Source organism: Thermomyces dupontii (genome assembly GCF_041956625.1).
Source record: "Thermomyces dupontii strain NRRL 2155 unplaced genomic scaffold VTN31scaffold_1, whole genome shotgun sequence".
NCBI classification, from domain to species: Eukaryota; Fungi; Ascomycota; class Eurotiomycetes; order Eurotiales; family Trichocomaceae; genus Thermomyces; species Thermomyces dupontii.
In genome coordinates this window covers 1,726,185-1,747,628 of record NW_027192307.1, presented here as the reverse complement: position 1 = coordinate 1,747,628, position 21,444 = coordinate 1,726,185, and the positions used below count along the sequence as shown (strand labels likewise).

Here is a 21,444-nt window from a genome sequence, read left to right as displayed (position 1 = left end):
GTGGCGAGTCTTCGAGCGGAATCCCTGAGAGACGAACAGTATGACAGTAAGGGCAGCGGCGTCCCCATTTACATGGGTAGTATAGTTGAGTTTATGGTCCCGCGGGGATCGCGATCGGCGGGCGTAGGTACTGTTCTTCAAGTGACGACAGGACAGGACGGCGAGATGCCGCTCGGGCCATGACTTTGAGAGTCGACAGAAAGTAGCGACTTAGCAAGCAACTGTTCTCGACAAGCAAGGAACGGAGGGATGAAATTTGGTAATCATTCTGTACGGAGTAGGAGGAAGTACACATCTTTCCTTTGAACATTCATTAGTACCTACTATAGTTATAGAAAAGGACAAGTTTGAGGTCGTCAGATCCGAAAAGTGACTTGACCACCAACCGTAACTGTACCTTTGGTCTGGGCCTTGATCGGATTTCAGGGTCGTTAGTATGCACACTCATGAAAGGTAATCGAAGGGAGGCAGTATGTGAGACGAATCTCTTGAACAAAATGCTCCGCCGTGGAAGCAGCCGTTGGCAGACCTGAAAGCAGCAACGATTCGTTATCATGATGGCCTTTGATCTGTTGATGTTTGTTGTTGGAAGGACGTTATGAAACGTCTTGTTTCTTCCAGAGTTTTCAAAAGGGACGAGGAGTCTAACACGAAGACGGACGTGCCATTTGCTCCAAGTTGTCCAAGTACGAATGGACAATCGCAAACAGTAGTAGTAGGCCACTCGAAGACACATTAGAGTTCCACTGTATCGAGTAGTTTATGTAGACCGATTTATTGACAGAAATACCTATGAGGTACATTAGGTAGGTCACATTGACGGAACGCCACCACTGCCCACCAGGGGAGCCAACCTTGGCTATCAAGAGACCATCCAGGTTGGCTACTAGGTAATCGACGTGCAGCAGAATGTACTCCGTACGGAGTACGATGTAGGTAGTATACAAGAGAAGGAATCAAGATTTTGTTTGGCTAACATCATTTGGAGCTCACGTGATAGTACAATTTTTGCCGCTGTTCGGTCGGTCCTCGCGCGGCCTTCGGACCCTTTCACTCACTTCGTTCGTTTCAGGGCATACGGGAACCGCAGCGCATTCTGCCTTCCTGCGCGGCTTCGAAGTCCGACTCTGCCATCCGACTCTGCCGCCTCCTCGCGGTGCAGCCCGGTAACATCAGCAAGAAGGTGATGGCTGAGATTAAGATCAGAGCAGCACGTCAGTAGGCTCTCGGTGAGCCTCCCTGTCGAGCCTCGCTCTAGATTCGGGTTGGGGAGAATTCCGGTATTGAACGACAACCTTTGCAGACGGCCATACGTCAGGCCGGACGTGGTCGAAAGGGCCTTTCAAGACGCCCCTTTCTTTGCCAGAGGTGGATCACTCAAGTGCTGGCCTCGCCACCGCCAGACCTGTTCTTCCGAGTCCTCTGGCGCAAAACATTTCGGAAGGTCAACTCCGAGGAAACAATTGAAGAGGCCGTGGCGCAAGTGCTCTGTTAGACATTCGGCTACATGATCAGAAGTGGTCTCCTGTATGAGGATGTTTCATCCGGCCACTCGTTGATTCTCCTCAATATTGAGAACTCGGCGGCTGGGGGCTATTTTTCCAGTATACACCAGTGACTTATGTCGGCAAACTTCGAACCTCGACGGTCTCCGTAAAGGCGTTCATGATGTTGACACAAATGTGGTGATAATTTTCTAAAAACTGTGCTAAGACTGACACAAGTTTTGCTTCCGACGACAGATCTACATGTATGAGAAACTGTTCTCATGTGGAAGGGCCAGTGGGATCAGTGTTGCCTTTGTCATTCCGCGTGCAATCTATGGGCTGGCTTGTACTCTCCCAGATCGGTTCAACGTTCCGTCTGCTAATTATTCACGCATGCACCAACGATCGGGAATCCGTCGCGCGCTACTGCGGCCCGATGAGTTGTTCCTGGGGTGCGACCTTTCGTCCTCGGCACTCATATTGTCCTGGTTTACGCTGTGCCCAGTGTTCGGAAAGAAAGCTTGTCCATATTCACAATCTGTCTGATGCACCCTCCAAGTAGGGATGCATTTCTATCATCCCGACCTCCCAACCAAGACGCGCCCAAATCCTCACCGGTAGTATTGGGCACAGCAGAGGCTTCACCTTGCATAAAGTTTAGTCGCATGAACAGTTGTCTGTCTGCCAGCCTTGTGACCTATCAATGGCGCATATTCCCCACGCGACCCTGGACAACAAAGTGCCGGATGGGCAAAGTCAGGTTTGCCTGCCACTCATGTAAACAAGAAGAGCTTCCCCGCTGGAAGGATGCTGTGGACTGTTCAGGACTTCCAAGCGGGCTGTTGCCCCCCAGATATCAAACGATAACCTCATTATCTCCGATATTCTCTTGTGTGCGCACATGAATCGATTCCATTGGTGAGACTGAACCTATCCAAGGTAGGGTCGTTTGACTGCCGATATCATGATACCTGTCGCAGCTAACTGTGTGAAGCTCCTCTTTAGCAACATGGCCGAGCTCTTTGTTGCTGTCTACCAACCCCGGAATCAAACCCTGGGAACCTATCACTGGGCCCTGTATCTCCGGATCAGCCCAACCGAGCACGCTATCTTCCAGATCGTCGGTGAGCCGTGCAACTTCAAGTATGACGAGCGCTCTGCTGCCCCCGAAGACAGTAGCCACCATATTGAGAATATTTAAATCTCGGAAATCGATGATGTCAATCTTTCGCCAGGTCGTAAGGAATCAAAAGATAGAGAATGAAATGTACCACTGGGGATGCCAGCAGTGAATCTTAGATGTGTTGGAGAGTTTGGTTGAGGAGCATCTTCTTACAGGCTATGACCACGATGAGGCGAGACTCAAACTGGACCCTAGGCTTGGAGTCGGGGTTGAAGATACGTATGAGGCTTAGGCTGTGGCCTGTCTCAGTACCGTGAATGGGGAGAAAAAGGAAGAGGCGCTTAGAGAGGGATGGCAAGATTGAGAGAAAACTAGTTTCCTTTGTCAAGTACTCTGTATCGGGATGCTGTTCAGGTTTTTGTCTATGTCATACAGTTGTCAATCAAGCAATCAATGCATATTCTTCAAAGTATTTTCCCATCCCCTTCAGGGGTAGGAAGAAGGGCCAGTCACCAAAGCGGATCGGGCGAACTGTATTAAGGGATTTGACAAACTCCCAGTACTCTGGATACGCACCACCAGTCTCCCAGTCTATCAGGCCAGTTATCCGAATTCCCCCTCTTTCTTCCTTAATAGCCAGAATATTGCGGGGATGAAGGTCACCATGGGTCAGGACAGTGCGATGATCTTCCCGAAACATAGGCCTGATAAACTCAATATATGGTTCCATACCAGGCCGACTGTTACCTGAAAGAAGGAACTCATTGAACTGAGCTTCACTCGTCATGTATGTGGGACTCTTGCGCTTCCACATTCTGCAGTCAATGCACTCAGGTGGGTTTCCACCCCCAAGATACTCAGATGGTAGAGGCAGTAATCGGAGTTTCTCCAGAATGAGGTTCAACTGATCCCGAATAGCACATTTCTCGGCATCTGCCATATGTGGTCAGAGTTCGTCCAGGCGCTGACCTTCAATGAAACTCATGAACGTGTATGTCATGCCACCGATAGAGAGCACACCAAGTGGCTGGGGAACCGGAATGTGTGCAGAATGCCTTCGAATGTGATCTGTAATATCCGCATCAGTTAACGATAGTTTAGGCCCGAGCTTGACAGCAATCTGGTCATCAAGCTGCACCACTGCACGTGCAAAGTGACTCCAGACCACTTTCCCATTCTTCAAGGCATTAGATAGGGCAGTACCAATGCCCCTAAGGTCGTCATTGCTTTGATTTCTTGCTCAGAGTACTGCCGCAAAAGGGCAGTAACTTCTGCTGCTAGGGGTCGTAGGATCTCAGCGCGCCCTTGCGGAACTGACAGTAAATCTTCAAAGTGCGGTGGTTTCTGAGAGCTTCCGCGACCTTCAAAAATAAATTATTTCCTGGTTATTCCTTTACAGGACCTAGGTATGTATGCAACTGCAACAGGCCATCCTTACAATCTTGACTTTTAAGACTGCGCTTTTGTATTAACCTGCGCCTGATCGAAGGGTAGACGCGGCTCCATCTGATAAACAGTGAGGTAAGGTCCGCCCATGAAGCGGCGTTCCGAAGCTCATGTTGGATTTCGATCATCATAGACTCGTTCAGGGAAATCAAGGCCTTCTGAAGATCACCATCATCGCCTGCATGAAATATTTCGTCATTGCAGGCGACATCTCCTGGCGTGGTTTTGGACTGGCCTGGATTCACGGTTGTCGAAGTGGGTTCGCGACTTCTGAGCGTGGGGAGAGAGCTGAAGAGTGAGACACCCACACCCAACACAAAACCCAGCCCTGCTTGCCAACTCAGAAACCTCGAGGACATGTTTCTTGGGGTTGATTCGTGTCGACGCACTTAAGAGGATTGAGAGTTTGCCGGTCCTGGCCTGAAGAAACGCGAGTTGGTTACGCGGACTAGTGCCGGAATAAGAAAATCTGAGTCCGTCTTTCCTGCCCGGGAGACGTGCCAGAAAAGTCTCTCCATAGTATGATCGGTGCTAACAGTAATCCCTCTACGGAGTACACCGTGTAAATAGGAAAATTGCATAGTGTAAAATAGGAGCCTCCCTCGGGCTTGGCAACAGATTCTGGCAGTTCCCAAGCCGGACGCAAAACTTATGTTGTTACTGTATTGTGCGACGGTCGAAGGACATAGGTAAGTAACCACCACTGATTCTTCTGCGATTGTCCCTCCCTCACCAGACCCGTGTCCTCAAGCGTCGATAGTCTAAACGGGGTCCTCGTTTGTGGTACCAGCCAGTTTCATCCAATGATTGCTGGTTGTGGTGGACACTAGAACAGACCAATGACTGCACTAGTTTTAGGTTGGGTGGAAGTCAGATGCAGGGAAAGCCCCGCAAACGATGGCGGAGAGAGACGCGGGTTGAGAGTTGAATGTGACGTAAGTGGAAACTTTTATCTGATCGAAGCGTTAGGGTACTTGAACATGTACCTAGGTAGGTACATACCGTGGACCGACCTTCTAGCCACTCAAGCTGGTCCTTATCTACCTACCTAGGTACTATCAGTCGCGGTACCCAAGACTGTGTACCTACTACCTACCTCCTGTACAGTCCGGCATCCTACAGCATCAAGCCTCCTCGTACCGTGACCTGCTTCTTAGGTAAGATACTACTCATGCATCCCTAAATCAACCTTGGGGCGAATTCATTGCTGACAAGTAGATAACAGGGAGTTGAGACACTGGTAAATACTGTACTTGCTTTCTGATAGAATTGAATAGCGAAGATGTCCCCATCTTACACTATCTACCTCGGCACATTTATCCAATTGGCACGAACATCGCCATCTGTTCAAAAGCCTCGTCTCAGCGTCCACACCGGTGCGCTGTGGGTGAACAACGCCAGCGGGAAAATCGCCGGATTCGATTGGAATGTACCAATAGATGACGACGAGGTCGTCGCCAATTTCATCCGAGAGAAAGGATGGATAGTTGTCCCAGAAGGCGCCGCCACTGAACCGGGTGGCGACGGCGATGCTGCGCAACAAACCGCTAGTATCGTCAAAAGTGGCAGAAATGGATTCTTCTTCCCGGGGTTCATTGGTACGTTTGACCCCGGCATCTTTCATCCTGAAGTTCGTTTCTGTGCTGACAGATTGAACCAGATACCCATATACATGCCCCTCAGTACCCTAACACGGGCCTCTTCGGCTCAACAACCCTGTTGGAATGGCTGGAGAAATACACATTTCCGACGGAAAGTTCATACGGCATCAGAGATGATGAGATGCCGCCAGAGAAGGCGTACTCAGTGTATAATCGTGTCATCTCACGGACCCTCGCTCATGGAACCACGACTGCATCGTACTTTGCTACAATTCATGTACCTGCGACTAATTTGCTGGCTGATTTATGCTATCAGCGCGGTCAGCGGGCCTTTATCGGTCGCGTTTGCATGGATAAACCCGGTTTCTGCCCAGAATTTTACAAGGATGAGTCTGTCGAACAATCCATTTCGCGGACCAGGGAGACGGTAGAGCACATTCTGAAAATCGACCCCAAGGGCACTCTTGTTTCGCCGATTGTCACGCCGCGATTCGCTCTGTCGTGCACATCTGCTGCCCTATCAGGGCTTGGGAAACTGGCGAGGTCCTACGATCCTCCTCTGCGCATCCAAACTCATGTTTCCGAGACCAGGAGTGAAGTGAACCTGGTCAAGGAGCATTTCCCGCAGTGCAAAGGCTATACGCATGTGTATGACGATCACGGCTTGCTGACCTCAAGAACGATCCTTGCACACGGGATACATCTTACTCGGGACGAGCGACAACTCATTCACGACCGCAAGGCTAAAATTGCCCATTGCCCGACATCAAACAGCGCTCTTGGGTCGGGAATTTGTCCTGTTCGCACACACCTCAACGAGGGTCTCATCGTTGGTCTCGGCACCGATGTCAGCGGCGGTTACTCCCCCAGCATTCTCGAGGTTGCAAGACAAGCGTGTCTGGTATCTCGGCTCATAACGTCACAAGCATCTGAATGCGAGCCTCTCACCTGGGAAGAAGCTCTGTACCTCGCCACACGAGGCGGAGCTGCAGTTGTCGACATGGCAGATCAGATTGGAGGATTTGAGGAAGGCATGTTCTGGGATGTACAGCTGATTGACTTGGGACGGCTGATCGACGAAGACGCTGGCACCGACAATTCGAGTTCCGACGCTGGCAACGTGGATATCTTTGGCTGGGAGTCCTGGGAGGAGAAGATTGAGAAGTGGATGTGGACTGGTGATGACCGAAATGTCAAAAAGGTTTGGGTGAATGGGAGACTGGTACATCAGCGGTGAAGCCGTCCCATGCGGGTGCTGTGCTGTCTGGTGACAAACCCTAGTTCCCAATACCTTGTGTGTACCTAATCAAACGGCCGATAATAGATCTGCTGTATGAGTAGAAAGACCCAGCGACCATTCTGCCCTGGCAGGGTACGATACATTCGAGAACGTGATCGATCTACACCTGACAAGGGTGTGCTTGGCCCTATGACTCCGCAATCTCGATTGGACTCGGCCACAGGGATAGGGCCGCTTTCCATGGATTTGACTTCCCTAATCCGGTGAACTTGACAACGCAACAAAGCCTGGCAGAATAAAGGCCGACGTCCACTGCTTTCAATCAAAGCGAAGTAGGGACAATTCGACTGATGAAACTTATTGAATAATGAAATCCTTTTCGTATGGTTTCAATTCAAAGTCTAGTCCTCGGATATTCATTGCCTCGACCTTGCATCTCGTAACCTCGCATCTCACACAGGGTATAGAAGTGAAGGGCCATTTCCATGACATGGTACAAGCAAAAAGTGCAACAAGCTCAAGAAAACTACCATGTTGATACTCGTTCGAAATGTACTATCATGGACACTGGCACTACTTTCTCTATTCTCAGTGAAGAGTGTCCTTGCCATGGTTCCCCCTTTCCCTGCACCGGCCCTGGGAGATCTTCATCCGGAAGTCATGCCCGGTGTCAATGCCTACACTGCTCGAGGCAACTTCCTAGATGACAATATCAAGGCGCCGACTCGACTCTCCCTGCGAAACAAAGGACCAAATGCGACTCACCCAAAGATTAATGAAGTCGCCGATATCCAGGCGGAACAGATCGAGGTATGTCGATGTTCATAAGCATTGAATCGGCAGCGGGGAGAGTGTTTTGACTGTCTTATCACATAGCTCCCTCTGAATCACAGCGATGAGTCTGCCGGAACATTCAATAACAGCTACTGGGTGTCAACCAAGTACTACAAGCCCGGGGGACCGGTGTTTCTATTCGACGCTGGCGAACAAAACGGAGCTAATTTGGTTCCGCTGCTAATCCCCGGATTGTCAAGCATCTACACGGATTTTCTCGAGGAGTTTCACGGACTCGGAATTGTTTGGGAGCAACGGTATATCGCTTTTCCACACAGAACACACACAACTTTGAGATGTTAATGCTGACAATTCTCACGCTATTTTAGTTATTATGGCAAATCATTACCACCCAATCACTCGGCTACGTCGCCACCCCAGTCGTTCCGATATCTCACGATTAGTGAAGCGCTTGCAGATATCAAATACTTTGCGAGTCGCTTCCACAGAGAGGAATTTCCAGATCAAGATCTCACTCCTACTGGAACTCCTTGGGTGATGATCGGAGCCTCATATGCGGGAATGCGCGCGGCATTTGCGAGAGAAAAGTATCCCGAGACAATCTATGCAGCGTATGTATCATCAGCGCCGGTTCAGGCAATGATCGATTTCAGCTCCTATTACGAACAAGTATACCGCGCAATGATCGCAGCAGGTCGTGAAGGCTGTGCTCGAGATCTCCATGCAGCGATGGAGTGGATCGACGAGCAGTTAGCTCACAAAAACACCTCTGCTAACGTGAAGAAGATGTTTCTCGGAAAAGGAGCGGAGGTGAACGCCAACGACGATTTCGCGGCTTCACTGGTGGCAATCTACAGCAATTTTCAGTACACTGGAGTAAAAGATGGAGGTTCAGACTTGGATTCTTTGTGTAAATGGATGGAGACGCCACCAGACAGTCCTTCTGGGAAAGACGATAAGGACATGCCGCCCGCGGAAATGACAGGAACAACTGTTCCCAAGTCATACAGCACAGACTCAGGGTCCAGCGATTTCAGTATCGATCGATCTGTAACAACTGACCAAAATCCACATTCCATGTCAAATCACCGTCGGGCACTTCTTTCCGATGTGTCCCGGATTTCCCTTCCCAAATCCAAGCCCACGTCTCAAACGGGCTTAGGGCTTGGTCGACCCGCGAAGCGTTCTGCTGTGGATTCTTCTTCTCTTTCGACTCCCACAGCTACGGCTGCTGATAAAGAATCCGCGACTTCGACGACTGGAAACACAAAAGTCACGTCTGCAAAGACAACCGCAACAATAACTGGACCGACCACAACCTCCAGGGCATCTTCTGGGACAAAAGCGCACTCCAAGCTAACTACTAATACTTCCAAGAACTCGTCAGGGACGAAAGCAAACTCGAAGACAACTTCTTCTCGCTCTTCAAACACTACCCCCAAAGCCCCTTCTGGGACAAAGGCACAGAAGACGGCAACAACAACTACCACTACCCTCACACATACGGCACCTTCAGCAGGTTGGGCACCAAAAATTGGCAGAAAAGCGGTTGCTGAACGTTTAGCAACCTGGCCTCGACTTGTTCCCATGGTAAACTCCTTTAACGGAATGTCATGCAACAAAACTGTGAACAACAATACGACGTCCTCCTGCAATTACTTACAACGCTCTCCGGGCACAGCAAACTATATCAGCTGGAGTTGGCAATACTGCTCAGAATGGGGGTTCTTCCAGAACAACAACGATGGGCCGCATGCGCTGTTGTCAAGGTATTATACTGTTCAATACCAGCAGAAGGAGTGTTACCGAGCTTTCCCTGGTGATTTTTTGCCCCCGTCGCCGCAAGTTAATCGCACCAATGAGGAAACAGGCGGCTGGACAATCCGCCCTTCAAACACGTTTTGGACTACCAGCGAATTTGACCCCTGGAGGCCTCTGTCATTGCTATCCACAGAAGACTTTGGTCCCAATGTCACGGTCTCCCGGGATATTCCGCTCTGTAACGAATCCCCGTCGGATAAAGTCTTTGGATATATCCTGAAAGGCGAAATTCATGGTGATGATTTGGCATCCGATCGTGAGGATGCTAGAGCGGCCAGGTTGCTGTTTCGGAAAGCGCTCAAAGTCTGGCTGAAATGTTGGTCAAAGCGCCGGAAATGATTCCGTTGAACTGGGAGACGTAGCCCGACACAATGATTGTGTCCTTGACATTGGGAGCATTATGTTCTCCGATACTGTAACGGACCTATTGCTTTTATCACTGATCGATTATGAAATGTGAGAGGTACTCCGTACTAGTTTGCCCTAAGCAATTACTATGTAACCCTAACCCTAAGTAGGGTCCTCGAAACGACTCATATTCGATAAATAACCACCTACGGTGCAATTGGAAGTTAATGACAAGGAACACTATGGCGTCATTTGTGAACGGTGGCGCTTCAACACCGACATGGGTTCTCGAAAACAGATCCGCTCTTTCCAACATTGCGAAGCAATATCTATGGGACTTGGGTGACAGACAGATCGAACCACAACAAACAACCGACATTTGTGACACCGACCATCCATGTGGACTCTGGTCACTGATGTCTCGTCTGGGAATAAATCGAGCCGAATGATATGTAATATCAACCAGGTTCAGTTGCCACGACAGTTTATGTCGCCACGGGAGGATGAATAATTAGTATGATGAAATCACCGGGAACAACGCGCCACATCCAAGCCGAAACTCAATCAAACAGCATTAGAAGCATGTTCAAAGTCAATGCAACAATCACGACTGAGGGCCGAGAATAGACACCATGCAGTATGAACACCAAAAAGGCTTCCCTCGCGTCCACCGATTCATCACGACGCACAACCCCGATGGGGAATCGGTGTTCGTCCCGCATTGCCTGATTCCAGAATGCGCGCCGTTGCGAGCTGCCGGGGATGATGGCGAGCTAGCCATGCTCTACACAACCGACACCTTTCCGGTGCAATGCGACAACGAGGCCGACGTGGCCACGTACGATTCCTATCTCCACACGCCACCCGGCATAACACCCGAGCATGGCACCATGATGCGCGTCGTCGACATGAGGCCCAGCAAGGAGATGCCGATGCATCGGACCGTGACTCTGGACTACGGGATCGTGGTGGAGGGAGAAGTCGACCTGGTGCTGGACAGTGGGCAGTCGCGGACGATGCGGCGCGGCGACGTCAGCATCCAGCGTGGCACGGCGCACTCATTCCGCAATCGCAGTGATACGGAGTGGTGCCGTATATTATTTGTGTTTCTGCCGATGGTGCCGGTCACCGTTGCCGGGAGGAGGTTGGAGGAGGAATGGTATGATGAGGGCTATACAAAGGAAGAGGACGGAGATCAGCAAAACGATTAGGATTTTGGATTCCTGCGACGGAACGATTTGCCGCTACAACAACCCAGTACGAATGCCAGTGGCTTTAGAAGTTCGAGCTGATTTAATGTTATCAACAATAGTAGGCTAGCGTATCTGATACATTGTACTGTTCCCTAACGCCGAAACCCAGTAGGGCTCTGGCAGCCAAACAGGGAGTCTGCCACTCTGGGATGCGACATTCAAGCTGAAAGAATAGTCAGTTAGTCACCTACGAAACAATAGTCGCCAGACTCAGTTCCATAGTATTGGACATCATGATCCCAAGTGTCGGCATCATTGAATCGGTGAAAAAGGACTAGCCCCGCTCTTTGTACAGTACTCCGAACTCTGAGATTCATCCCAAATGCTTGTTTGGTGAATAGTACGGAGTAATAATGGAACTCATTTCACTTGCTGTCTCATAACTCCATAATTGTACGCGTAGAGAGACAAAGAACTCTGACATACCCCATGCACGAGCCCTGAAGTACAGCAAACATGCTGCAGCCATGCATGCATGGCATCTGGCGGAATTGGTCCCGCCAGTCTGGATTCTGGACAGGATCGAAAATCGAAGCGCGAGGGAAGGTTCGCTCACCTTTCCTTTTTCCGTAATTACACGTAATCGATGGCTTCTATATCCAGTAAATACGAGTTAGTCACAAAGTTCTCAGGTTTATCTCAGTTAAACTCGGCAGGAGACTCATTCTCTGTCACCTACGGTCCGCCTTATCCATTGAACCCGGAAAAATTGGGTGCCTGGGTGAAAACCTCCGTTGTCGGGGTGGACGTGGACGAGAGCTCCGTACTCAGGCAGGAATGTCCAGCATTGGAGAGTGAAGTATATAAGGTTCAGCGTCATTTGTAGATTGTTCGAATCTTTTCCTCATTTGTTTCTGTCTTCAGGCTCAATGCTTGTGCGTATGATGTGGGTGGTTGTCTGACCCGGCGTTGAATCCGTTCTCTGGTGCTTCAAGCGTTCGAGTCTGATTCCCAGATCAGTCTGGACTGTACTATTTCTCATTGATATTCACTCTGCCTGTGGCTGTTGCTGCTCTCGCACTTCATATCATCCCTTCATTCTGTAACCCTCTCTAGAGACCAATTCATCCACGAGAGGCAAGAATCATCATGGATCGTGAGCAGTTCCGGGCTGCAGCTCATGCAGTCATCGATGACAGTAAGTTCCCCATAATAGAGCCTGCCATGTCCTCTTCAAAGTCCGAATCGTCATGACACACAAGGCTAACCACTCCCCCACACAGTCACGAATTATTTTGACTCTCTGCCCGAGCAGCGGGTTCTCCCCACTGTCGAGCCAGGCTACCTGCGGCCACTTATTCCTGAGAATCCGCCCGAGGAGCCGGAGGAGTGGTCTGCGATTCAGGCCGACATCCAGGCCAAGATCCAGCCTGGACTGACGCACTGGCAGTCGCCCAACTTCATGGCCTTTTTCCCCGCCGGCGTCACCTACCCGAGCATCTTGGGCGAGATGTACTCTGCCGCATTCAACGCGCCGGCCTTCAACTGGCTCTGCTCACCGGCTTGTACGGAGCTCGAGACCATCGTCATGGACTGGCTGGCCAAGGCGCTCGGTCTGCCCGAGTGTTTCCTTAGCACCTCGTCCAACGGCGGCGGTGGCGTCATCCAGGGCAGCGCCAGTGAGTCCGTGGCAACCATGATGATCGCGGCGCGTGAGCGGCGCGTGCGCGAACTGGCGCTCGCCGAGGGTCTCCAGGACGGTTCGGAAGAGTATGAGGACAGGGTTTGCCACCTGCGTGCCTCCCTCGTGGCCTTGGCTAGTGACCAGGCGCACAGCAGCACCGCCAAAGCAGCCATCATCGCGGGCACGCGCTTCCGATCCGTGCCGACAAAGCTCGAGGAAAACATGGAGCTGACCGGCGACGCGCTCCGTAAGGTCCTGGAGAAGGCGGAACGGGACGGCCTGATCCCGTATTTCATCACCCTGAGTCTGGGCACGACCAGCTCCTGCGCCGTGGACCGGTTTGCAGAGATCAAGGCCGTTCTCGCGGAGAAGGAGTCCTGGAAACGCATCTGGGTGCATATCGACGCTGCGTACGCTGGATCTGCCCTCATCACCGAGGAGCACCAGCACATTGCCCGCAACTTTGCCGAGGGAGTTGACAGCTTCAACGTCAACATGCATAAGTGGTTGCTTGTCAACTTCGATGCGAGGTAAGCCCAAAATATACATCCCCCTTCCTGCGTTTCTTCCTGACTTACACGAGTGTAGTTGCCTGTACGTCCGCAACCGGCTTGACCTCACCAACGCACTGGATATTACCCCCGCGTATCTGCGCAACCCTTACTCGCAGCAGGGCGCAGTGATCGATTACCGTAACTGGCAGATTTCCCTGGGTCGGCGCTTCCGCAGCTTGAAAATCTGGTTCGTGATGCGCAGCTACGGACTGAGCGGCATGAAAGCCTACATCCGCAAGGGGTTGACCCTGGGCAATATCTTTGCAGACAAAGTGCGCAGCCGCCCAGATCTCTTCGAGATCGTGACACCTCCCGCGTTTGCCCTGACGGTGCTCCGTGTTCGCAACCCGGCCAGTAAGAAGAAAGAAGAAGAAGGTCAGGACCGCGCCCTCCCCGAGGCCGACGAGACTGCCAACGCTCTGACCAAATCCGTTTTCGAACTCATCAACAAGCGTGGGCAGATCTATCTCACCTCCACCGTAATCGCCGGTATTTATGCAATCCGCGTGGTTAGCGCTAATCCGCTGGCGGGAGAGCCTCATGTGCTTCGCGCGTTTGACATTCTGGTTGCCACTACGGAGGAGTTGCTGAAGGAGTCTGCCCAAGGTTAGACTGTTGCGGGTTTTTCAATCATCATCTCCCCTCCTTGTTTGCGTCTTGTGTTCCTTAGTCACTGTGGACTCGGCATGGACTGCATTACCAGCACACTGGTGGTGATTATGTAGACCAATGACCTAGACCTGATAGAAGTGCTGAAGACACATGTTAACGCTGCAGCTGGCTGTGTCATTACCGCTGATGTATTACTAGGGTTGAATATTACTCTCAGCTCGTAAAGAAAACAATTATAATGCCTTTCATTAGCTACTGAAATGTTGTATCGTCATTTCGTTCATTGAAATAACAGTCAACATGTACGGAGTATGTATAAAAAATCACCTCTACCTCTTCACTCTTTTTTCTTTTTCTAAATGTTGCATCCCAAGAACGAAGTCTCACCAGACGAGCGGGTATACACTGGCTCCAGCGTCAACGCATCCGGACCAAATGTGGCCTTCCCTTCTTCCAAGATAGCCCACTCGGCCACCGTCGCACCCGTGCCATTCCGCAGCTGAAGCTCCGTCTCGGTAACCGCCTGGCTACCCTGGACAAACAACGTCGCGAAGCGCGGGGCCGGGATCGGCTCGGCGAGCGTGACGTTGGTCATGTTCGCCTTAGGCAGCTCAATGGTCCAGATATCCGCATCAGGGTCGTAAGGAACGGAGATGGAGACATTGAAGGTGTAGACGGCAGAGACGGACGCGTCCATCGCCGAGCACGGGAAGTTGATGTTGGGGTTCTCAATGAACTTGTCGTGGAAGATGACCGTGGCGTTGACGGGCGGCGCGCCGGCCCAATCAAAGTGGAAGCCCGAGATCTTACGCTGGGCGTTCTCCTCCGGCAGCGGCACCGTGATCGAGCTCACGTTGTCCGCAAACTCAGGCTGCCACTTGGTCGACGCCGCGCCATCGGTCGCCGAGATGGGGTATTGGCCAGGCTTGTAGCTGTTCACGGAGTGCACCGAGCCGCACTGCACGAGGTTGCCTTCCACCGTGTTGATGTATCCGATTCGGCGGTTGGGGACGACCAGAGGGCTGCCGTCGGCAGGCAGAGTGTAGTCTGTGTTGTTGCTGTCCGGGCCAACCTGGACGGTGATCTCGGAGTCGGCGAATCTCGGATCAGCAGTCTTCAGCGGCGCGACCTCGATCGCCCGCTTGAGGGTCGTGTGCGTGGAGTTGGATGACGCCTGGATCGGCCATCCGCGCCAGTAGAACGTGCGGTACTTGACGTGAGGTACCTGCGGAGGCAGATTCGGGTCGATGTGGATCTTGTCATCCGGCACAAGGCGAAGGCCCAGGTAGCCGTGGATCACCACCTGGTTGGCGCCACCGTGGCCGGTCAGGAATGGGTACGCAGGGTGCGTTCCACGGTTCTTAGACCAAAGGTCGACCATCTGCTCCGACATTTGGAAGAATGGTGCACGGAGGTACGGGTCATACGAGTACTGAGCATAAGTGTAGCCGGAGCAGCCGGATGGCGACACCTCGTTGGCGACAATGGAGATGATCGCATACGTCATGGCAGGACCATCGGCATTTTGCTTGAGCGCATACTTATACATTGTCAGCCTTCTGATGTCCTTCAGCTCGTTGAGGGGTTGCTCGGCCCTACTTACGTAGTCAAGATCGTTCAGAGCAGCCTTGGTGTCGTAGTTGGTCGTGTAGTCCAGCGGGAATGTGATCAAGACAATGTCTGCCTGTTTGATCGTCACGCTGTTGTTCATGGTCGTGTATTCGAGCGTTACGCCGTTCTCCCGGATGATCTGGATATTGTCCGCCATCTCCTTCCAAGTACTGTTCTCCTCCAAGCCGAACTGCTTGCGGAAAGCATTGGCCTGGTTCAGAGTCTGCGCAATCTGGGCCATGGTGTAGCCACCGCCATCGATGTGGTTGGCATACTCGTCCTTGACAACATGCGTTAGTGTTTTGCTCTGTTGACCATCGCAAATCAATAGAACTTACAGGATCCGTCATGTTGGTCAACGTGTACTTCGTTCCATTCTTCTCCAACAGGTCCGCAAACAAAGTCGCAAACGAGTCGTACATCGGCCGATACGTCTTCTCGAAGAGTTCTGTATCTCCGCTCGCAACGTACTCGAAAACGAGAGACATTCCAATATCACCGTTCAGGTGGTATTGGTAATCAAAGCAGGGCCCTGTTCCAGTGCAATTGCCCGTCCGTCCACTGGTCCAGGGATATGCAGCCGCAGACTCGGAGAAATGGGTCTTGTTCTTGGAGCTCGCGAAGGCCATCTTCACGTTCTCCTTGGCCTGTTGATACTTGGCCACGCGATAGTTGGTGATCCGCTTAGCTGCCTCCGGGAAAGAGGTCACCAGACCAGGCAGCATCCACAGATCGGCGTCCCAGAAGATGAGACCAGCGTAGGAGTCCGACGTCAGGCCGCCGACAGGGATGCTCCAGTCGTTGACGGGTGCTCCGCCGACTCTCTGGATGGCATTCTCACCGACCGTGTTCTGAAGGAGGTAGTACGGGTTCACTACAGCCATGATGGCCGATTGGATGAGGAAATTGTCATCCGGCAACTTGCCGTTTCCGAGTGAGAAATCATCCACAGAGTCATCGGGCATGACATATGCCCATTCCGCAGCGTGCGTGCGCAGGAGCTCGTCGAAGCCCGTCTGCTTGGCAATGAGGGCTGCGTTCCTGGCGGTCTGCCGAGGATCCGGGAACGCGTCGGTAGAAGCACCACCGACATATTTGGTGATAGTGACCGTCTTCCCAGCCTTGAACTCAACATCGACGGCTTGGGCGATGGACGAGTCGTTCGTGTGGACGTAGGGTTTCTCCACCAATTTCGCGGATGCCAAGTTCACGCCCTCATCTTTGCTATCGAGCACTGCATAGATATACGCCGTCACATTCCCGACACCCCATGGCGACACCGCCGAGTAGATGGCATCTCCGTCGATCCCCTTGTCGACGAAATCAGTGCGGACAGCGGCGAAGCCATCGAACACGTTGACAACCGAGGCAGTGCCGTCCTGCGACGGGGTCACACTGAGACGCACAACGGCCTGGTTGATATCCAGCTTGTGCGCGAACAGCTCATAGCGGATCTTGAACGAGCCGGCATTCTCCTTCTCCGGAGTCCATGTATACTCCCAGGACAGCACACCGGCCTTGAAATCAAACGTCGTCTTGTAGTCGCTGATGGTCGAATTGTCGACCGTCGCATCCAGGTACACGTCATCGCCCAGATCCAGCACGAGACCACTCCAGTGCGGTACACCGCTGATCACGCTCTCTCCACCGTATTGGTTCAGCCATGGGAAGTTCGAGCTTTCCGTCTCCGGCTGCTGATCGTAGAAGCCAGCAATGCTCGCAAAGGTCTGTCGTAGCGAGAACAGCGGCCAGCCGTTGATCATGTCACCATCCACGGGGACATCAATCTCGAAGAAGGGGCCGGTGCTGGCTACGTTAATGCCCAGGTATCCGTTGGCAATCGACCCTCGCGACTGGTAGTGGCCCTGGTCAAGGACAGTGCTCTGCAGACGCCAGTTGCGCTGGTCCCAGGTGACACCTTCGAAACGCGTCTTATACACGTGCTCATGGTGCGAAGAGTCGCTGTGACTGCTGTCATCTCGTTTCGCGAATGAACCGATTCCGTAGTATCGCTCGATCTCTTTCAGCCGATCTTGGACAGATCCCGCAGCACACAGCTGCAGGAGGTGGAATAGCAGGAAAAGCAGCTGTCATAGCTACCCGTCAGCAACGCTTCGTTCATCTCTGACGTGCCATGGTCAGCACGTACCTCTATATGCATTGCGACTGAACTATCAACGATTGATTCCCTTGATGCTGACACAAGGACACGCTACGTGACGATGATGCTACTTTATATACTCCATACTACCCTGACTTTGACAAAAGCTCTGGGACCTTTTCCCCATGGGCCACGTGAGCTCTACACGAGCTCCACGGCGGAAGTAAGCTGATTTCATCGTGAGATTTGGTACGTACATTCTGTCGAGTTCAAGCTCTTTTTTTTTTCCCGTATCCACTCGAACGTTCCAATGCGCCACCGACGCAACCAACCAATAGCCAAGCAATGTTCGCCGAGAAACCCTAGAAGATCTTCACCATTCTGATTCCGGGGTATCCTAATCCATACCTTAATGATGGTGCCAAGAACGCTTCTAGAAACTCTCGCCACAGCCCACAAGAGAGCAAATCAGCAAAAGAAATGACAGCACAGCAACTGACGTAGGGGTCATGTGACCAGGTCAAGCCCTGTGACTCAGATTAAAGTCACAGCCCACACAGGTTACTCGGTACTCCGTACAAACGAGTGCAAAGACCATCGGTTCACCGTACTCCGACAACCTGGAGAAATGGAGCATGGAGCCGAAGCAAGCTTCCACTACTCTTCCCCGAATCCCCGAGGTTGCACCCTACAGTGAATCCCGTGGGCCCGTGTGGGGAGACCGGGGTAGACTAAAAATGCCACAACCGCCGACGCAGCCGGCTGAAATGAGAAGAACGAATGCAACGGAAATTTAGGTGAAAGTTCATAGGTACATTCGTCCGTATTTCGTTGCGTCAATGCGTCCACTCCTCCGCGGATCTGGCAGTGAACAATAAATGTGGATCAAAGCCGGCCGACATACGAACACGCTGATTACTTGCCTCCCAGGGTAGTGCTTCTAGTATGTACTCCGTACCTTGTCGAATGAAGCAAAAACATCGGCTGCAAGCCTGCATGGAGCCGGATCAGAAAGAAAATGTTTGGTGCCTTATAACAACGAAGTTAAACGGTATCCTACAACCAAGAGGACCGTGCGAGCATGTCACTGAGTCGACAGTATCAGGAACTCAAGGGCAGCTCCAGAAGCCTTCTGCGCCTCGGCCGCCCCAGTGAAGACATTTGGCTGGAAGAACAGTTCCTGTCTCCCGGTGAGTCAAGTTTTACAGCGTTTAGAATAATTCAGCCGGCCCGGTGCAAGCCGCGCAATGCCGAACTTCGTTTCAAACCTGTCTTCTCTGTAGAGAGAAAATTTTTCTACGTCGTTGTCTCGTAAGAGTACTACTCCGGTAAGCCGGCTACCTCGGGCACCAGAGTCAGTAAGTACTCTCTCTGTCCCACAAGAACACTCGCGGACCGACTCGCACCAAATACCGAAGGTACTGCGTACAGTTATCTGTGATACTTTGCCTACTAAAATAGCGTGGCATGAGATGCTGCATTTTTTTACGAGTATTTCCCTGATTTGTTGTGATAAAGGGTGCGGCAAATATCCTGGGGGATACTGCGCATATTTGCCACCCGTGAAACTGTTCCAAGTTCCAACCCTGGACTTGGCCTGTTTACGGAGTAGCCTAGCTCTCGGTGTGGCCAGTTGCTATCTAACTTTGGTCAACTGGTCTAGAACAGGTCTCTGGATCGCAGAAGTTGTAGCACCGAACGCATTGTGACTTTGATCCTGTGCCGGATTGTCCAAGAGCAGCCAGCAGTCATTGTAAGTAGAGTACGTAGTGTCCCTGCTCAGGAAGTATGTACTCCCTGTCCTCCAGCCCTGGCAGTGAATCCACGAATGAAGAAGTGAAAACGCCAAACCAATACCTCCCAATTGGCTTCTGATCATTCACTACTAGTATTTAGGAGAAAGTACTCCTAGGGCAGTGGTCGAAAAGGCAGCCTTGCAAGGTTGGAAGGGTTAGAAGGATAGGCTGATCTTTCCCAGTTTGATGGTCCTGTTGCACCCTGCAATGACATGGGGATTGACTGAGTGGTCAGAGCAAACTGGGGAAGATTCGAGAAGGGGCCCTTCAACCCTTTTGCTTTTTTGCTCCAAATAACTTTTGTGCTGTTTATTACCAGCAACGGTACAACCCATTCGTTGAGTTTGCCGACTCGCGTTTATTTACCTAGGTAGGCAGGTAGGTTTTGGAAACTGGACGGGAGAACATGGGATAGTAGGTATTGAATGGTGTGTCACTCCTCGGCATCGCTCGGTTGAGACGTACCGCCGTGTCGCGATACATTGTGACTGATATGCCTGATTTGAGAAACTTCGAAGTTCAAATCATGGGTTTGGTGATATATATGCTTCTTTGTCAATGTACTATGCACAAAGATCCGCCGTTTACTTGAGCGTTTCCAACTGACATAGTATACGAGGATTATACGTCAACTCAGTTCTAGTTACAACCCAGGAATTGCATACACGTCCGTCTGGGTAGTAGCTTGCCTGTGGGAACGGTACGGTCTGAGCCCGAGAAGTCGACAAGCAATATCCAAACTTTGTTGACGCTGGGTTGAGATTCGGTCCCGCAAGCGGCAATGTACGCATTGCGAAGTGAACCACCGGGAATCCGAGGCAAAACAACTTTCAATGTGCAACCCTGCACAGATGCCAGTGGAAAAGCATCATATCATACCAAATGGCGGAGGCGAGCCAGGGTTGCTCTTGGATTCCGTAGGCCGATAATAGGCAACTGATCTAACGGCAAGGTCGCTAAAATTTCAGCTGTCGATCCCAGAACCCACAAGCTCGTTTCCGGTCCGTCCTCGTCCCTGCGCACCGCGCTCTATGGCGGTCATCGCTTTCTCACCAACGTATTTGTCCCCAGGCCAAGGAGCCTTGCAAACGGGACATTGCTCTGACCGCTGGACGCGGAATGTATTTCGGATGCAGGCTTCATGTAGCCTACCCGGACAATCACGATTTGCACATCGTTGGCCCTGGGTATTCGCAATTAGATGAAGCCAAACCGGAGCCAAGTATGCAGACACATACCACTGTCACGATTTCTTTACATGCAACGCAGAATTTGATACGGTTCACACGATTGCCATCTTCGTCCTCTTCATTATACGTATCAACCAGCCAGCCCCGTAGTTCCATAAGCCCCCGAGGACTGAGACTGTAGTAACCCTTGGAACTCTTCTCTAGCCATCCTTCTTCAACCAGCTTTTTCAACACGCTCTCCGCTTGGGTCATACTTAATGCCGGCGCCGAACTGCCCTGCGTCTGCTGCTGAGTCGAATCACGACGGCCATCCCCTGACGACCTGGCTAGCTGCAGGGCCTGCATACTGGAGACTGCCATGCCCTCGCATCGACGCGTGTTATTTGTCTCGAACATTGCATCCAACAATCGCTTCACGAACGCAATCTCGTCGGCCGTGTATGTGGTTGCGAGTTGCGCTAGTGGGTCACTAGTTGTGTTCACTAGTGCGTAAATGCGTGGTGGGTTTGCCGGCGGTTCTCCGTTGACCGGCGGTGGTGCTTGGTGAAGGGTACTTCGAATCTCGAGATCAAAGGGTGATAGAGCGGCATTCGCTGCCGTGATGTAGGACGTGAAATCAGCCTGCGTGATGTCTCCTTCCAGAACTTGTCGACCTTCTATACAAAGCGAAAATCTTATCAGCACATGATGAGTCATTCGAAAAGAAGAACCTATAATACCTTTAGCCGACAATATAGCTGCTAGAACAGGCTTTGCTTCTTCGAATGTCATTGTTGACCGCGCCATGAATGCTTGTATGAAGGCGCGGTTGCTATCGTCGTACCCATCCCCTGCCATTTTCG

General features: G+C 51.6%; 8 protein-coding genes across 8 annotated transcripts; 5 read left to right on the top strand and 3 right to left on the bottom strand.

The window, feature by feature from the left end:
• Window positions 1-3,052: 3,052 nt before the first annotated feature.
• VTN31DRAFT_644 (uncharacterized protein) lies at window positions 3,053-3,550 on the bottom strand (the record flags this gene model as incomplete). The annotated part of the gene is made up of 1 exon (XM_069407050.1): window positions 3,053-3,550. One exon carries the CDS (start codon window positions 3,548-3,550, stop codon window positions 3,053-3,055), a length of 498 nt encoding a protein of 165 aa, XP_069263500.1.
• A 1,345-nt stretch (window positions 3,551-4,895) lies between these two features.
• VTN31DRAFT_643 (uncharacterized protein) lies at window positions 4,896-5,300 on the top strand (the record flags this gene model as incomplete). The annotated part of the gene is made up of 3 exons (XM_069407039.1): window positions 4,896-5,050; window positions 5,109-5,213; window positions 5,282-5,300. 3 exons carry the CDS (start codon window positions 4,896-4,898, stop codon window positions 5,298-5,300), a joined length of 279 nt encoding a protein of 92 aa, XP_069263499.1.
• Window positions 5,301-5,338: 38 nt separating this feature from the next.
• VTN31DRAFT_642 (uncharacterized protein) lies at window positions 5,339-6,894 on the top strand (the record flags this gene model as incomplete). Its single annotated transcript, XM_069407028.1, has 2 exons — window positions 5,339-5,654; window positions 5,717-6,894. The coding sequence occupies 2 exons, from the start codon at window positions 5,339-5,341 to the stop codon at window positions 6,892-6,894; spliced, it is 1,494 nt and encodes a 497-aa protein (XP_069263498.1).
• Window positions 6,895-7,428: 534 nt separating this feature from the next.
• VTN31DRAFT_641 (uncharacterized protein) lies at window positions 7,429-9,852 on the top strand (the record flags this gene model as incomplete). The annotated part of the gene is made up of 3 exons (XM_069407017.1): window positions 7,429-7,707; window positions 7,774-7,988; window positions 8,061-9,852. The coding sequence occupies 3 exons, from the start codon at window positions 7,429-7,431 to the stop codon at window positions 9,850-9,852; spliced, it is 2,286 nt and encodes a 761-aa protein (XP_069263497.1).
• A 641-nt stretch (window positions 9,853-10,493) lies between these two features.
• Window positions 10,494-11,072, top strand: VTN31DRAFT_640 (uncharacterized protein; the record flags this gene model as incomplete). The annotated part of the gene is made up of 1 exon (XM_069407006.1): window positions 10,494-11,072. The coding sequence occupies one exon, from the start codon at window positions 10,494-10,496 to the stop codon at window positions 11,070-11,072; it is 579 nt and encodes a 192-aa protein (XP_069263496.1).
• A 1,131-nt stretch (window positions 11,073-12,203) lies between these two features.
• Window positions 12,204-13,903, top strand: VTN31DRAFT_639 (uncharacterized protein; the record flags this gene model as incomplete). The annotated part of the gene is made up of 3 exons (XM_069406994.1): window positions 12,204-12,252; window positions 12,338-13,268; window positions 13,327-13,903. 3 exons carry the CDS (start codon window positions 12,204-12,206, stop codon window positions 13,901-13,903), a joined length of 1,557 nt encoding a protein of 518 aa, XP_069263495.1.
• A 356-nt stretch (window positions 13,904-14,259) lies between these two features.
• VTN31DRAFT_638 (uncharacterized protein) lies at window positions 14,260-17,676 on the bottom strand (the record flags this gene model as incomplete). Its single annotated transcript, XM_069406983.1, has 4 exons — window positions 14,260-15,444; window positions 15,508-15,795; window positions 15,854-17,602; window positions 17,665-17,676. 4 exons carry the CDS (start codon window positions 17,674-17,676, stop codon window positions 14,260-14,262), a joined length of 3,234 nt encoding a protein of 1,077 aa, XP_069263494.1.
• Window positions 17,677-20,376: 2,700 nt separating this feature from the next.
• VTN31DRAFT_637 (uncharacterized protein) lies at window positions 20,377-21,439 on the bottom strand (the record flags this gene model as incomplete). The annotated part of the gene is made up of 3 exons (XM_069406972.1): window positions 20,377-20,595; window positions 20,651-21,258; window positions 21,322-21,439. 3 exons carry the CDS (start codon window positions 21,437-21,439, stop codon window positions 20,377-20,379), a joined length of 945 nt encoding a protein of 314 aa, XP_069263493.1.
• Between the last annotated feature and the right edge of the window lie 5 nt (window positions 21,440-21,444).